The following is a 14,726-nucleotide window of genomic DNA, read 5'->3' on the forward strand; positions in this document are numbered from 1 at the left end:
AATAATTGGGAAAATGCTTGTGTGTCCCATGATGATGGTTTAAATTTAATTTCCTGCATCCCAATTCATATGCATATATGGCTTCTCCCATGACCAAACAATAGATGTAGCTGGGTTTATGGACCCAAAATTAATCAAATTGAGACCTGCATTGGTATGCCTTCTTATGGGTATTAATTAATGGGCATGTTCACATAGTGTTATTGCATTTACAAAATATTTTGCATATTCATGTAGTGAATATATTGATCATTGATATAAATAAGTTTCAACATAAAAGATTAAGACATTTCTCTTTGACTACATGTTCTTCTGCCCCACAGAAACCTCTGATATCTTGGTACTTTCAACAGCAATTTCAGCTGAAAGGCTTCAAGAACTAGAAATTCAACACAGAAAAATCTTACTAATCTTAGTTAGTCCTATTGACTTTTGGCCAAATCCCTAAGTCTTTACTCAAGCCAGCTTCAGTGAAGTAATATAGAATTTGCCATTGAAATCAATGGCAGTTTGTTTGAGAGAGGACTGAGAAAGAGACCACAGGATGTGGCCTTTTAATTTTAGTTCCAGAGTTTCAATTAGAAAATGAGGGAGAGGTCTAAATTCCTATTTCTTGTGGACATGAGCTGGTGTAAGTTGGTAGAATGACTCAGTGAAAGGAAACAGTTGTAGTTAGCAAGGTCTCTTCCTCAAGGATTCTTATTTTATAACAGGACAGAAAAATAATTTAACATGAGTGTAAAGTAAACGGACAAACTCCCTAAGATAGAGCCCTGTGACTTGTCTTTATGGAGTCTTGCCTTCCAGGAGACGTTTCCTCCTCTGTCTCCCAGATAGCTGTTCTTGTAGCCCTTCCCCTGTTATTCCATAGGGGAGTGGAGATCAGGGGTGAAAGTGAAATGGAGCTCTTACCAGTACGGGGCCAGCTCTGGCTCTCCTGGAAAGGGCGGGGCCTCAGGCAGAAGGGATGGGGCTGGGGTCAGCATCCCTGCCGGCCCATCTGTGCTGCCTGGCCTGCGCCACCTGAGCGGGTCCAGCGGTGATTTAAAGGGGCACAAAAGGGGCAGTGAAGTTAAAGTGCAACTGTGGCAGCGGTTTAAGCAGTATCCTTAAAGCTCTGCTGTGGCAGCACTTTAAAATCAGTGGTAAGGGCTGGTACTGGCAGCTACTTTTTACCGGTATGCCATACCAGCCCATGCCGCCTTACTTTCACCCCTGGTGAAGATTAAATTGACACCTTGTTCATCAGGAACCATTTACTGCCATTTACTCTCACCAGGGTTTCTCCAAAGACACAAGCCAACAAATGTGCTCAAACTGTGCCCTAAGAGTGTTAATTAAAAATGTGTATTTTGCTTTGGTTTTGGGTGCTGCATCCTTTTAAAGTCAAGACCCTATTCAGTAAAATCCACCATAGAATTCTTGTGTGCTTGCCACAGGAAGTCACAAAGTACTAGCAAAGAATTCAAGTCCTTGACTAGGAAAGACAGCATACAAATATAAACACGGCAGCATTTGTAAGGAGAGAGGGATCCAGCAATAACAGGTAAAAGTTCTTGGTCTCTACTAGTTATTGTTTAATATTGTACATGTAAAACACAGCTGTAGAAAGAGAACTTTTTGCAGTGTAAATATGCAAAATATTTAAAACACTTTAATTAGATTGTTAAGGTTCTGTGGTTTCATCCACACAACTTGAAACATAAAGTAAGTTTTATCACATAACAAGTTCCTGTTAGTATACAGTTCCTCTCCACACCTTCCCTAAAATGCTTATGGAGCACAGGCCATGAACTGAAACTTGCAAAGAAGTCATCCCCTAAGAATCACATGATTCACTTCAGCTTTTAAGGCGGATCTTCAATTAGAGGAGTCATTTTTAGTCATGCAGTAGAAGGCTGTAGAGCCTTCCTTTAAAATGAGGGAGGAGAGCACAGATGTAAAGACAAACATGTCTCTTTTTTTAATCTGTTTGGTGGTTTTCCTGGGTGGTTGCTTTGGATGTCAGCATCATCTCTGTCAGTGCTCTGACAGAATATTCATCTGTCAGGAAAGCAAAGTGATCCAGATTCCTCGGGACATTCCCAGAAACTCCACTGAACTGTAAGTAAGGAAAGGGAGCTGTTGCAATTTTCAAGCAGCGGCTTTGCTGTTACCTTGCAAAATAAACTGCTGCTTGGCAAGTCAACATGCTCAGTTTTGGAAGAGTCCAGGGCTTTGTGTAAGAGACTTATACCAGCTGTTTTAAAAGCAGAGAACTCTGTCACACTCATTAAACCACCATATCCCCCTCAAAACCTTAATATTCTGTATAATAAGAGCCTCTGTTACTCTAATCTCTATTTTAACACCTTTGATGAGAAAAGATCAGTTAAATATTGCAAAGTGTATGCTTCAAAAGGAATCTATTTTTTTTATTATTAGTATTATCCTAGCATCTAGGAATCTAAGCTTTCCTTACAACCTGCTTTAGCATAACTGAAAATGAGTGGAATATGTACCATGTTTTGTTTGCCATAAGGAACTTTGGAAACATTTTGTTTGTACAGTAGTAACTCTCTAGAGAAGTGTTGATTTGCCAAAAAGGAACTTGTGGTTTTCATGTGCAGTCATGCAGCACTTTACAGGGTTATCAGTCCCTCCCACCCACACCCCCCAAAAATTTCTGAATAAAAAGGTGATTCTCATCATTCATTGAAATGCTGACTGCATTCATGATGATAAATAAAGCAAAGATTTAGCATTGTCTCAGCTAATTGCTTTATAGTTTTTAGAATTGTTTCCCATAGGATGACATGTACAGTACTAGACATCAGATATCTTCCAATATGGTGACAAGACTAGTGAGATAATTCTCAAAGCTAATATTGACCATTAAAATAAGCCAAGGTGTTTTCTCTCTTTCTTTGCTTTAAAGCACCTTCACCCATTATCGGCTAATATCACAAACCTAACGTAAAATGAGCATACCTGGGTAAATCCTTTAATAGTAATTATAGCAGCCAGTTTGGATGGAAGGGCCAAGGCAGAATAACACAGCTGATGGTTCACTAGCTAGCTCTTACAAACCATTTTACATCTGTTATGCTAAAATTACCCCACAGCTTTTGAGCACAAAGGATTTTATTTTTAATCAACAGAAGGAGTGGTCAAAATTTGTGTTAGGCACTCAGCTTAAATAAAAGCAATAGACTGCAGTGAGACTCTTGAAAAAATGACTAAATTAACTACAGGAAGGCAGTGAATATTTAAATCATTATACAACCAACTAGAGGGAAAATAATCCATGTACAATTTGGGTGGCCTAAATCCTGGGTGAACCACACTCCAAGTATAGATAGCTAATTGTGATTTGTTTCTTTAGATTACATGGCTAGAATCTGCCAACTAGGTACTACATAAATCAGTATATCCTTACTTTAATAAGGAAATGGAACCCTAAAACATACACACCTGTTACAGTGGGGGCTTGTTAAGGAGTGGTCAGCCATTTAAGGAGTTATCAGGGGATTTCTAATTAGCTAGCTTCTCAGAATGACTATTGACCCTGTGGGTCAAACAGGCTATTTGGAGAAAGTCTTTGTATGTTTAAAAACAGTAAATAAATAAAATTTCAAGAAGAAAGCATCGAATTATATAGCCATGAGAAAAGGAGTACTTGTGGCACCTTAGAGAATAACAAATTTATTTGAGCATAAGCGTTTGTGCCACAAGTACTCCTTTTCTTTTTGTGAATACAGACTAACACGGCTGCTACTCTGAAAATAGCCATGAGAGTTAGAAACACAGGCCAGACTGTCTTTTCACTTCCACCAGTTTAAATCCCTTGATGAAATCTTGTCCCCATTGTAATCAAGGACAAAACTTTAATTGATTTCAGTAAGGTCAGGTTCAGTAAGGTTACCCATAGTCATCCCTAATATACATCTGTGTAAATGAGCATAGAACTAGACCCTCACTATGAACTGTGTCAGAACTAGTGTCAGAACTAGCCTTAAAGGTCCATGATGTGTTAGAAAAGAGACTGTATAAATGGCATCTTTCTGCTCAAGGCACACTTTGCTATGGGTCAGATGTACTGATTTAACTCTGCACTCCAACTAGCACTGCAGATTCTCAACATAACTAGATTCTTCTCTAACCTTGCATTTCTTCAACAGCACCTAGGAGTCCAAAAGGATCCACAGTAGTAATAGTAATAGTAATAATCTGTAATGAGGGGTGCTATAAAAGAGGCAAACGCTTTCCTCTTTCTACTGGCATCATATCTTTTTGCCTGGGCTCAGCTTCTGTCAGCTGCTTTTCACTCAGGTGCTGATTGTGAGAGAGAGCAGAGATACAGTACTGTTCATGTTTTTCACTTTCCTCTTCAGCATGGGCACGAGTCATTTGCAGGTTTAAACAGGGGCAGCAGGTTTGCATAATTTTTGGTGGTGCCAGAACAGGTCCACGTCTCTCTCTCACGCACATGCACCCACACACACACCCCACCTCCCTAAGGGTTTGGGAGGAAGTTTGGGTGTGGGAGGGGGGAGGTGCTGGGTTCTAGGCTGGGGCAGGGGGTGGCCGCTGGGAAGGCATTTGGGTGCAAGGCGTGGGCTCTGGGAGGGAGTTGGGGTGTGGGGTCTGGGCTGGGGCAGGCAGTTGGGGTACAGGGGATGGGCTCTGGGAGGGAGTTTGGTATGGGGGCTGGGCTGGGGCAGGAGGAGTGGGTGTGGGGGATGTGCTCTGGGAGGGAGTTTGGGTGCAGGGTCTGGGCTGGGGGTTGGGGTGCAGGGGGTGAGGGTTCTGGCTGCGGGCACAGGTTCTGGGATGGGGCAGGACCAGGGTTGAGGAGTTTGGGGCGCAGACAGGCTGCCCCGGGGCTAGGGCCAGAGAGGAGGACTCCCCCTAACCCTCTTCCCCCACTATTGCTGCCCCTCACCGTAGCCTCACTGGGGGTGGGGGATGGGGCTGCCCGTAGCCCAGTATGGGGCAGAAGCAGTAACTCTGGGCGAGGGGGTGCAGTGTGTCACAACACTCATAGAATCATAGAATATCAGGGTTGGAAGGGACCTCAGGAGGTCATCTAGTCCAACCCCCTGCTCAAAGCAGGACCAATCCCCAACTAAATCATCCCAGACAGGGCTTTGTCAAGCCTGATCTTAAAAACGTCAAAGGAAGGAGATTCCACCACCTCCCTAGGTAACACATTCCAGAGCTACACCACCCTCCTAGTGAAAAAGTTTTTTCTAATATCCAACCTAAACCTCCCCCACTGCAGTTTGAGACCATTACTCCTCGTTCTGTTATCTGCTACCATTGAGAACAGTCTAGAGCCATCCTCTTTGGAACCCCCTTTCAGGTAGATGAAAGCAGCTATCAAATCCCCCCTCATTCTTCTCTTCTGCAGGCTAAATAATCCCAGCTCCCTCAGCCTCTCCTCATAACTCATGTGTTCCAGACCCCGAATCATTTTTGTTGCCCTTCGCTGGACTCTCTCCAATTTATCCACATCCTTCTTGAAGCGTGGGGCCCAAAACTGGACACAGTACTCCAGATGAGGCCTCACCAATGTCGAATAGAGGGGAACGATCACGTCCCTCGATCTGCTCGCTATGCCCCTACTTATACAGCCCAAAATGCCATTGGCCTTCTTGGCAACAAGGGCACACTGTTGACTGATATCCAGCTTCTTGTCCACTGTAACCCTTAGGTCCTTTTCTGCAGAACTACTGCTGAGCCATTCGGTCCCTAATCTGTAGCAGTGCATGGGATTCTTCCTTCCTAAGTGCAGGACTCTGCACTTGTCCTTGTTGAACCTCATCAGATTTCTTTTGGCCCAATCCTCTAATTTGTCAAGGGCCCTCTGTATCCTATCCCTACCCTCCAGCGTATCTACCCCTTCTCCCAGTTTAGTGTCATCTGCAAGCTTGCTGAGGGTGCAATTCACTCCAGATCATTTATGAAGATATTGAACAAAACCGGCCCCAGGACTGACCCTTGGGGCACTCCGCTTGATATCAGTTGCCAACTAGACATGGAGCCATTGATCACTACCTGTTGAGCCTGACAATCTAGCCAGTTTTCTATCCACCTTTATAGTCCATTCATACAGCCCATATTTCTTTAACTTGATGGCAAGAATACTGTGGGAGACCGTGTCTAAAGCTTTGCTAAAGTCAAGGAATAACACGTCCACTGCTTTCCCCTCATCCACAGAGCCAGTTATCTCTTCGTAGAAGGCAATTAGATTAGTCAGGCATGACTTTCCCTTGGTGAATCCATGCTTCAGTTTCTTCAGTTGTACAATGTTGGTAGTCATAAGTTGCCTACTGCACAATGTTGTATAAACTAGTTATTGTTTGGAATGTGAAAAGCCCCATGCAGGTACTACATTTTGGCACAGCAAGTTGTACCTAAGAGGAGTTTCCCAGAGTACACAGTGTATGAGATGTGAGCATACAATATGAAGGTCCAATGCAGAAACACAGCCAGGATGAGAGACCTATGAGGTCAAAGGTAGATGGAGCATGAGCTAAGCTGTGGTGAGGGGAAAGGGAGCCAGGAAGCCTGAGAGACTTGCAATGGCAAGATAGAAGATAGAATCCAACCTCCAATTCATCTGAGTAGAATATGAATTCATACCCAGATGGCGAAGAACCATGCATTCAGCATTCATTTTCCTGTGCCACAAATTCTTCAACAATATATATTATTTCTGCAACTTCTCCTGACTCTGAGTCAGCATCGTAGAGGATCTTGTGGAAATGAAAACAGCATGTCTTAGTGTTCATTGACTGTTCTTGTTTAATGTTAAATTTCATTAATCACATCTGTCATGCCCTCAGAGGTAGCCAAGATACTTTGGCAAAGGAAATCCTGATGATATCAAAATGTGAACATTGTTTGTAGTTAGAATGGGTGCATGTAAAGTTCTAGGTACTTTTGACAATGTTACCCTAAGTCCCATTGTTGAAAGAGACTGAATGCTGGCACTACATTGACAACTTACATCTGCTGTGTCTCTCAGAGGTGTGAGAAATACACATGCCTAAAAGTTGTAGCTATGCTGATCTAACCCCCAACATAGAAAATGATACATCAACAGAACAACCCTTCTCATTGCTGTGGTGGATATCTTGACTGAAGTGCTACAGCAGCATAACTGCAGCACTGTAAGTGTAGACATAGCCTGAGGATTTATCTGCATTGAGGCCTTGTCTACACTACAGGGGAAAATCGATCTAAGCTATGCAATCTGAGTTATGTGAATAGCATAACTCAAGTTGACATAGCTTAGATCTACTTACTGTGGCATCCACACTGTGCTATATCAACTGGAGATGCTCTCCTGTTGGCTTCCCTTACTCTTCTTGTTCCCGTGGAATACAGGAGTCGATGAGAGAGCAATCTGCAGTTGATTTAGTGGGTCTTTGAGTGGCAATGAATTGCTCACCGTGCATCAATCCCTCGATAAGTGTAGACAAGCTCGTAGAGTTATTTGGGAACAGCTATTCTGGAATAACTTCATGTGCGGACACTTGTCTGGAATAATAGTTCCTTGTTCTGAATTAGCTTGATCTCTTTTGGACGTGGACTATGCAAAACCAGAAAAAGGCACTCTTTAATGTGGAATAAAAGTGTCTTTACATGGAGTCTTCTCTGGAATAGCTATTTCACTTTAAATTCACACACTACTAAACTAGACTAACTTTAAGGTGTGGACAATGGGACTCAGGGCTTGGCTTTTAGCATTGCAAGACCTAAGGGCCAGATTTTTAAAAATATTTAGGCACCTAAAAATGCAGATAGGCACTAGTGAGCTTTTTAAAAGCACCTCAATGCCTAACTTCCATTGCTATCAATGGGATTTAGGTCCCAGATCCTCAAAGTTACTCAGGCATTGCACCACTCAGCATTGCAATATATAACCCTGGGGTAGCCTACCACCTAATGGTCCCAAGCTAGACACTCTAGGCTAGATCCACGAAGAGATTCAGGTGCCTAACTGCCATTTTTAGGCTTCAGAATCTGGCCTTTAAATCCTCACAAACCTTGCTTAGGGGCTGCCTAACCCTGTAGGCACCTAAATTCCTTAGGCATCCAAGTGTCCGTCAGTGGGTATGCATGCTGCCACCTGATGCCTAGCTCACACCTAAACCCCAGCAGATTCACAAATTAGGCATTCCTCTGCCTATTAAGCCTCTGGGGCTTGATCCAGTAGGTATGTTTTGAGGCTGCCTTACCTACAGGTGATGGCCCTTTATAGCCAATAGCCCTAGAGCATTCACAGGATATGGGAGACAGATTCAAATCCATACTCTGAGAGAAGCAAGAACTTAAACCAAGGTCTCCCACCTCCCGAATTCCTGCTCCTCTTGGACAGAGTGGGGATTTGAACCTGAGTCTCCCATACCCTGGGTCTTAAGTACTTAACTAGCTGACCTGGTGCACCTAGTGATGGACTAGAGAGATATACCTCTCTCTGCTCAGGATCCTCAGCTGTGAACCCTCTCCTGGAGTTAGGCACCTAACCCAGCTCAACCACTTAGGTAGCCCTTGCCTTAACCCTCTGTCTGTCTTCTGCTTATGCCTAATACCTTTTATGCTAGTCATATGTTTTCTTGTGCCCTTATCTGTCTTTTGTGCAGGTGTTGTGCTGCCCCCCACACCTCCAACCTATTGGTGGCCTACACTGGGCCCTAATGATGTGGGGAGTGGCAGGTATCAGGTCTTAGGCACACTACTACTGCAACAAACTATGGGGTTATTCCTTTAGTTTAAGTTGTGATGCTGAAAGGTTCAAATTATTTTGACATGTTGTAGGGGTCATTAGAAGTGCATTGGAAAAGCATCAGCAAATTAAATATTTATCATCTTTCATCTATTTGTTTTTTCCTTTTCTTAGAAATAAGAAAACAGTTTCTAGGAAAACTAGCTAAAGTAGAAACACTAAATAGTGAACAGCGTAACCGCTTTGAAAATCTAAAAGTATTTGGGACAAGTCCACAGTTAACTTAAACTGACATTTTCACCAGTTGAGGATCAGGCCCCTATCAACTGTTCATTGTGGAAGACCACTAACTCTTAATAGCAGCTGTTAGTAATGATTAATCCTTGTGCCAAAAAATATCTTGTAAAAAGTATGTGCTATTTTTCATAATGCAGTATATTGGTTTTGCCTTTGACGGGTAAACACCTTAGTAGAAATGGTCACATTCTTTTTCAGAAATTGACCTTTACAGATAAAACATGTAAATTATTTTACACCCTTTGCCTCTCGTTTGATTAGACTGCTCTCTGTAGCAATAAAATTTAGGTCATTAAAATATCAAGTCATAGGTCAGATTCAAGCCTGGATTTCACACAAGTTCTGAGAATATAGAAAATTATTCTTCCTGATTGCCTTGCAATTACATTAGCTTTAATAAGGAGTCCTATTGAGCCATCTTTACTCAAGCATATAAATATGAATCCAATCCTGCAATCCTTGCTAAGGGCCAGATTTTTAAATAATATCTAGCATTGCAAAAAGTGATTTAGAATCCTCAATCTCATTTTCAAAAGGGATTTAGGCCCTTGGGAGCATAAATCCCATTGATAATCCTAAATCAGATAAAAGAAAGGGAGTACTAGTGGCACCTTAAAGACTAAACCAATTTATTTGAGCATAAGCTTTCGTGAGCTACAGCTCACTTCATCGGATGCATTCAGTGGAAAATACAGTGAGGAGACTTATATACACAGAACATGAAAAAATGGGGTGTTGTCATACACACTGTAAGGAGAGTGATCACTTAAGATGAGCTATTACCAGCAGGAGAGTGGGGGGGCGGGGGGGAGAGAAGAAAACCTTTTGTAGTATGGCCCACCTTGATTATCACTACAAAAAGTTTTCTTCTCTCCCCCCGCCCCCCCACTCTCCTGCTGGTAATAGCTCATCTTAAGTGATCACTCTCCTTACAGTGTGTATGACAACACCCCATTTTTTCATGTTCTGTGTGTATATAAGTCTCCTCACTGTATTTTCCACTGAATGCATCCGATGAAGTGAGCTGTAGCTCACTAAAGCTTATGCTCAAATAAATTGGTTTAGTCTCTAAGGTGCCACTAGTACTCCTTTTCTTTTTGTGAATACAGACTAACACAGCTGCTACTCTGAAACCTAAATCAGATAGGCGTTGTAACACAGGGCATAGCAACACCTTGGCCTTTGTTCTTATACATATTGCTTCACTAAAACAACAAGGAGTCTGGTGGCACCTTAAAGACTAACAGATTTATTTGGGCATAAGCTTTCATAGATAAAAAAACACTTCTTCAGATGCATGGAGTGAAAATTACAGATGCAGGCATTATATACCAATACATGAAGAGGCACTGAAATCCATGCATGCGTAAGAGTTGCAGGAAATTTACTTGATTTTTTTTTCCTTTCAATCTCTTCCAATATTTGTCTTTCTAGTCTCCAGGATTCAGGTCCATTGCTTGTGGAATCAAGAGCAGAAAACAAAGAACTCTCCATTTATGTATGTGGCCAAAAAGCATCACAACCCGTTCTGTACAAACACTGGCAGAAGTGTTAGAAGAATCATCCAATTCCAGAAAATAATTTGGAATATCAATGTCTGAAGCATCCCAGGCCCAATAACAAAAACGTTTCTCAAGTTCAGGCTTAGAAAGCATACTGTTTTCTAATGGGACAAATGCTGTGTATCTCATCTAATTTCCCAAAAAACAAACTCTCCAGACAGATGGAACGATCAGTTATTAAACTCAGATAGGAACATCACAAAATGTTTCTGGAAACAGAACTCTCTGCTCAAATTCTCTGGAGGAGGAGGGAGGCAGGGGTGGGGGAGGGAACACTATTTACTGTAATGCTTTGAAATGTTTTTAAATGAAGCTCAGGAAACTTTGGGTTTGGGAACATCAGTGTTGTTAAGGAATGAAAATGTTATTGAGAGGAATGGGGGAGAAAGAGGAGGACACAGTTTTGTTCTGAGCTAGATAAAAGAGCTTCTGATGTACTATATGCACATTCCAAACATAGCATGAAAGTGAGAATCCTGCAAGATGGGGATGAGGCAAAAGCTTTGCTTTTTCCTCATTTGGTTTCTTTTAGTAGGGGGGAGAGAGAGAGAAACCGTTTTTTTTTTTTTTTTTTTTTAAAGCTGGTGACCTAGGAGATAGAAGAACAATTATATTGGCACTTCTTTTTTTCATATTTGATAAAGTTACCAGGGGAGGGTGCAAGGAGAGGAGGGAGGTGCTGTCTTTTTTGTAACTGAAATATTCTCTTGACAAAATGGGTGGAGAAGGGAAAATAGTTAAAAATACCTTTTAAAAAATTTAGAGGAAGACTGTCAAGCTGGCAGGTTAAGAATGTGACCGGCTTTCTTTATTTACCTGCTTGAAGTATGTGTCATAGTTGCCCTCTGTAACAGCTCCGGATATTTATCTGGAGATGGACCGGTCCTCTCACCCTTTTACTCATCCCCCCTCCCTGTCACTCCATGGTTTGGCAGAATTAGGATCTGGATCTTAACTTCAAACTTCAGATTCATCTCGGATTCCTTGCCTCCTATTTCATCATGTGACATAGATAGTGCATTATTGCTTTCAGGGCTCCAACAAACACACTCTGAGAAAGATATCAGAAGGGTAGCTGTGTTAGTCTGTATCCGCAAAAACAACAAGGAGTTGGGTGGCACCTAAAAGACTAACAGATTTATTTGGGCATAAGCTTTCGTGGGTAAAAAAAAACCCACTTCTTCAGATGCACGGAGTGAAAATTACAGATGCAGGCATCAATATACTGACACATGAAGAGAAGGGAGTTACCTTACAAGTGGAGAACCAGTGTTAACAAGGCCAATTCAGTCAGGGTGGATGTGGTCCGCTCCCAATAATTAGTGAGGAGGTGTCAATGCCAAGAGAGGGAAAATTGCTTTTTTAGTGAGCCAGCCACTCCCAGTCCCTATTCAAGCCCAAATTAATGGTGTTAAATTTGCAAATGAATTGTAGCTCTGCAGTTTCTTTGGTCTGTTTCTGAAGTTTTTTTTTGTTTAAGGATGGCTACTTTTAAATCTGTTATTAAATGTCCAGGGAGACTGAAGTGCTCTCCTACTGGCTTTTGTATGTTACCATTCCTGATGTCTGATTTGTGTCCATTTATTCTTTTATGTAGAGACTGTCCTGTTTGGCCAATGTACATGGCAGAGGGGCATTGCTAGCACATGATGGCATAAATCACATTTGTAGCTGTGCAGGTGAATGAGCCCCTGATGGTGTGGCTCATGTAGTTGGGTCCTCTGATGGTGTTGCTAGAGTAGATATGGGGACAGAGTAGGCAACGAGGTTTGCTACAGGGACTGGTTCCTGGGTCAGTGTTTCTGTGGTGTGGTGTGTAGTTGTTGGTGAGTATTTGCTTCAGGTTGAGGGGCTGTCTGTAAGCAAGGACTGGCCTGCCTCCCAAGTTCTGTGAGAGTGAGAGGGGGAGAGAGGCTCTGGCTGGGGGTACAAGCTCTTGGATGGGGCTAGAGATGAGGGTTTGGGGTGCAGGAGGGTGCTCCGGGCTGGGGATGAAGGGTTTGGAGGGCAGCAGGTGGGATCAGGTCTGGGGTAGGGGGTTGGGGCGTGGGAAGGGTGCAGCTCCAGGAGGTGCTTACCTCAGGTGGCTCCTGGAAGCAGTGGCATGTCCCCCCTCCAGCTCCTATGCATAAGGGCAGCCAGGGGGCTCCGCAAGCTGCCCCTGCACCAACTGGCGCCCCCACAGTGCCCATTGGTCGGGAACTGTAGCCAATGGGAGCTGCAGTGGCAGTGCCTGTGGACAGGGGCAGCATGTGGAGCTCCCTGTCTGCCCCTATGCATAGAAGCCAGAGGGGGACATTCCGGCTGCTTCCCAGGAGCCTGCCAGTCCCTCTGCGTGGCACTGCCAACCAGACAGTGAATGGCCCAGTCAGCACCGCCAGGATCCCTTTTTGATCAGATGTTCCAGTCGAAAACTGGACACCTAGTCACCCTATAGTCAAAGGAGAAATGACTTTCAGGAGGGTACACACACACACACACACACACAAATCAATAGCAGAGGTGAAACAAAAACCCAGTCAGTGCACTAATCTCTAGTCTACACTCCTTTTACAATATATTTGTAGGGCTTTTTAAAGTACCTATTGTACCTTCATATGCCTTTATAATTTTTCTCATCACAGAAAAGCTTTACACTTAGCAGCATGGAGTGCATACCTGCTGTCTTGTAAAAAGAAAAGGAGGACTTGTGGCACCTTAGAGACTAACCAATTTATCTGAGCATAAGCTTCCATGAGCTACAGCTCACTTCATCGGATGCATACTGTGGAAAGTACGGAAGATCTTTTTATACACACAAACCATGAGAAAATGGGTGTTTACCACTACAAAAGGCTTTCTCTCCCCCCAGCCCACTCTCCTGCTGGTAATAGCTTCTCTAAAGTGATCACTCCGTACAATGTGTATGATAATCAAGGTGGGCCATTTCCAGCACAAATCCAGGGTTTAACAAAAACATCTGGGGGGGGGGTAGGAAAAAACAAGGGAAAATAGGTTACCTTGCATAATGACTTAGCCACTCCCAGTCTCTATTCAAGCCTAAGTTAATTGTATCCAATTTCCAAATGAATTCCAATTCAACAGTCTCTCGCTGGAGTCTGGTTTTGAAGTTTTTCTGTTGTAATATCGCATCTTTCATGTCTGTAATCGTGTGACCAGAGAGATTGACGTGTTCTCCGACTGGTTTATGAATGTTATAATTCTTGACATCTGATTTGTGTCCATTTATTCTTTTACATAGAGACTGTCCAGTTTGCCCAATGTACATGTCAGAGGGGCATTGCTGAAATTGTTGAAATCATGGTGGAATTCCTCAAGGGCTTCTTTTCCATGGGTCCAGATGATGAAGATGTCATCAATATAGTGCAAGTAGAGTAGGGGCGTTGGGGGACGAGAGCTGAGGAAGCGTTGTTCTAAGTCAGCCATAAAAACGTTGACATACTGTGGGGCCATGCAGGTACCCATAGCAGTGCCGCTGATTTGAAGGTATACATTGTCCCCAAATGTAAAATAGTTATGGGTGAGGACAAAGTCACAAAGTTCAGCCACCAGGTTAGCTGTGACATTATCGGGGATAGTGTTCCTGATGGCTTGTAGTCTATCTTTGTGTGGAATGTTGGTGTAGAGGGCTTCTACATCCATAGTGGCCAGGATGGTGTTATCAGGAAGATCACTGATGGATTGTAGTTTCCTCAGGAAGTCAGTGGTGTCTCGAAGGTAGCTGGGAGTGCTGGTAGCGTAGGGCCTGAAGAGGGAGTCTACATAGCCAGACAATCCTGCTGTCAGGGTGCCAATGCCTGAGATGAGGCGCCCAGGATTTCCAGGTTTATGGATTTTGGGTAGTAGACAGAACATCCCAGGTCGGGGTTCCAGGGGTGTGTCTGTGCGGATTTGATCTTGTGCTTTTTCAGGGAGTTTCTTGAGCAAATGCTGTAGTTGCTTTTGGTAACTCTCAGTGGGATCAGAGGGTAATGGCTTGTAGAAAGTGGTATTGGAGAGCTGCCGAGCAGCCTCTTGTTCATATTCCGACCTATTCATGATGACAACAGCACCTCCTTTGTCAGCCTTTTTGATTATAATGTCAGAGTTGTTTCTGAGGTTGTGGGGCAAGTGATGCTGCTTTTCCACAATTTCTGCCCGTGCATGTCGGC

General features: G+C 43.2%; 1 protein-coding gene across 1 annotated transcript in view; it reads left to right on the forward strand.

The window, feature by feature from the left end:
• Window positions 1–1,918: 1,918 nt before the first annotated feature.
• Window positions 1,919–14,726, forward strand: part of LOC140908333 (follicle-stimulating hormone receptor) — a 160,364-nt gene continuing 147,556 nt past the window's right edge. The window contains exon 1 of the mRNA XM_073335303.1: window positions 1,919–2,103. Coding sequence (XP_073191404.1) covers window positions 1,919–2,103 — 185 coding nt within the window. The remainder of the gene's footprint in view (window positions 2,104–14,726) is intronic.

Source organism: Lepidochelys kempii, chromosome 3 (assembly GCF_965140265.1).
Source record: "Lepidochelys kempii isolate rLepKem1 chromosome 3, rLepKem1.hap2, whole genome shotgun sequence".
In the NCBI taxonomy this organism is placed as follows: domain Eukaryota; kingdom Metazoa; phylum Chordata; order Testudines; family Cheloniidae; genus Lepidochelys; species Lepidochelys kempii.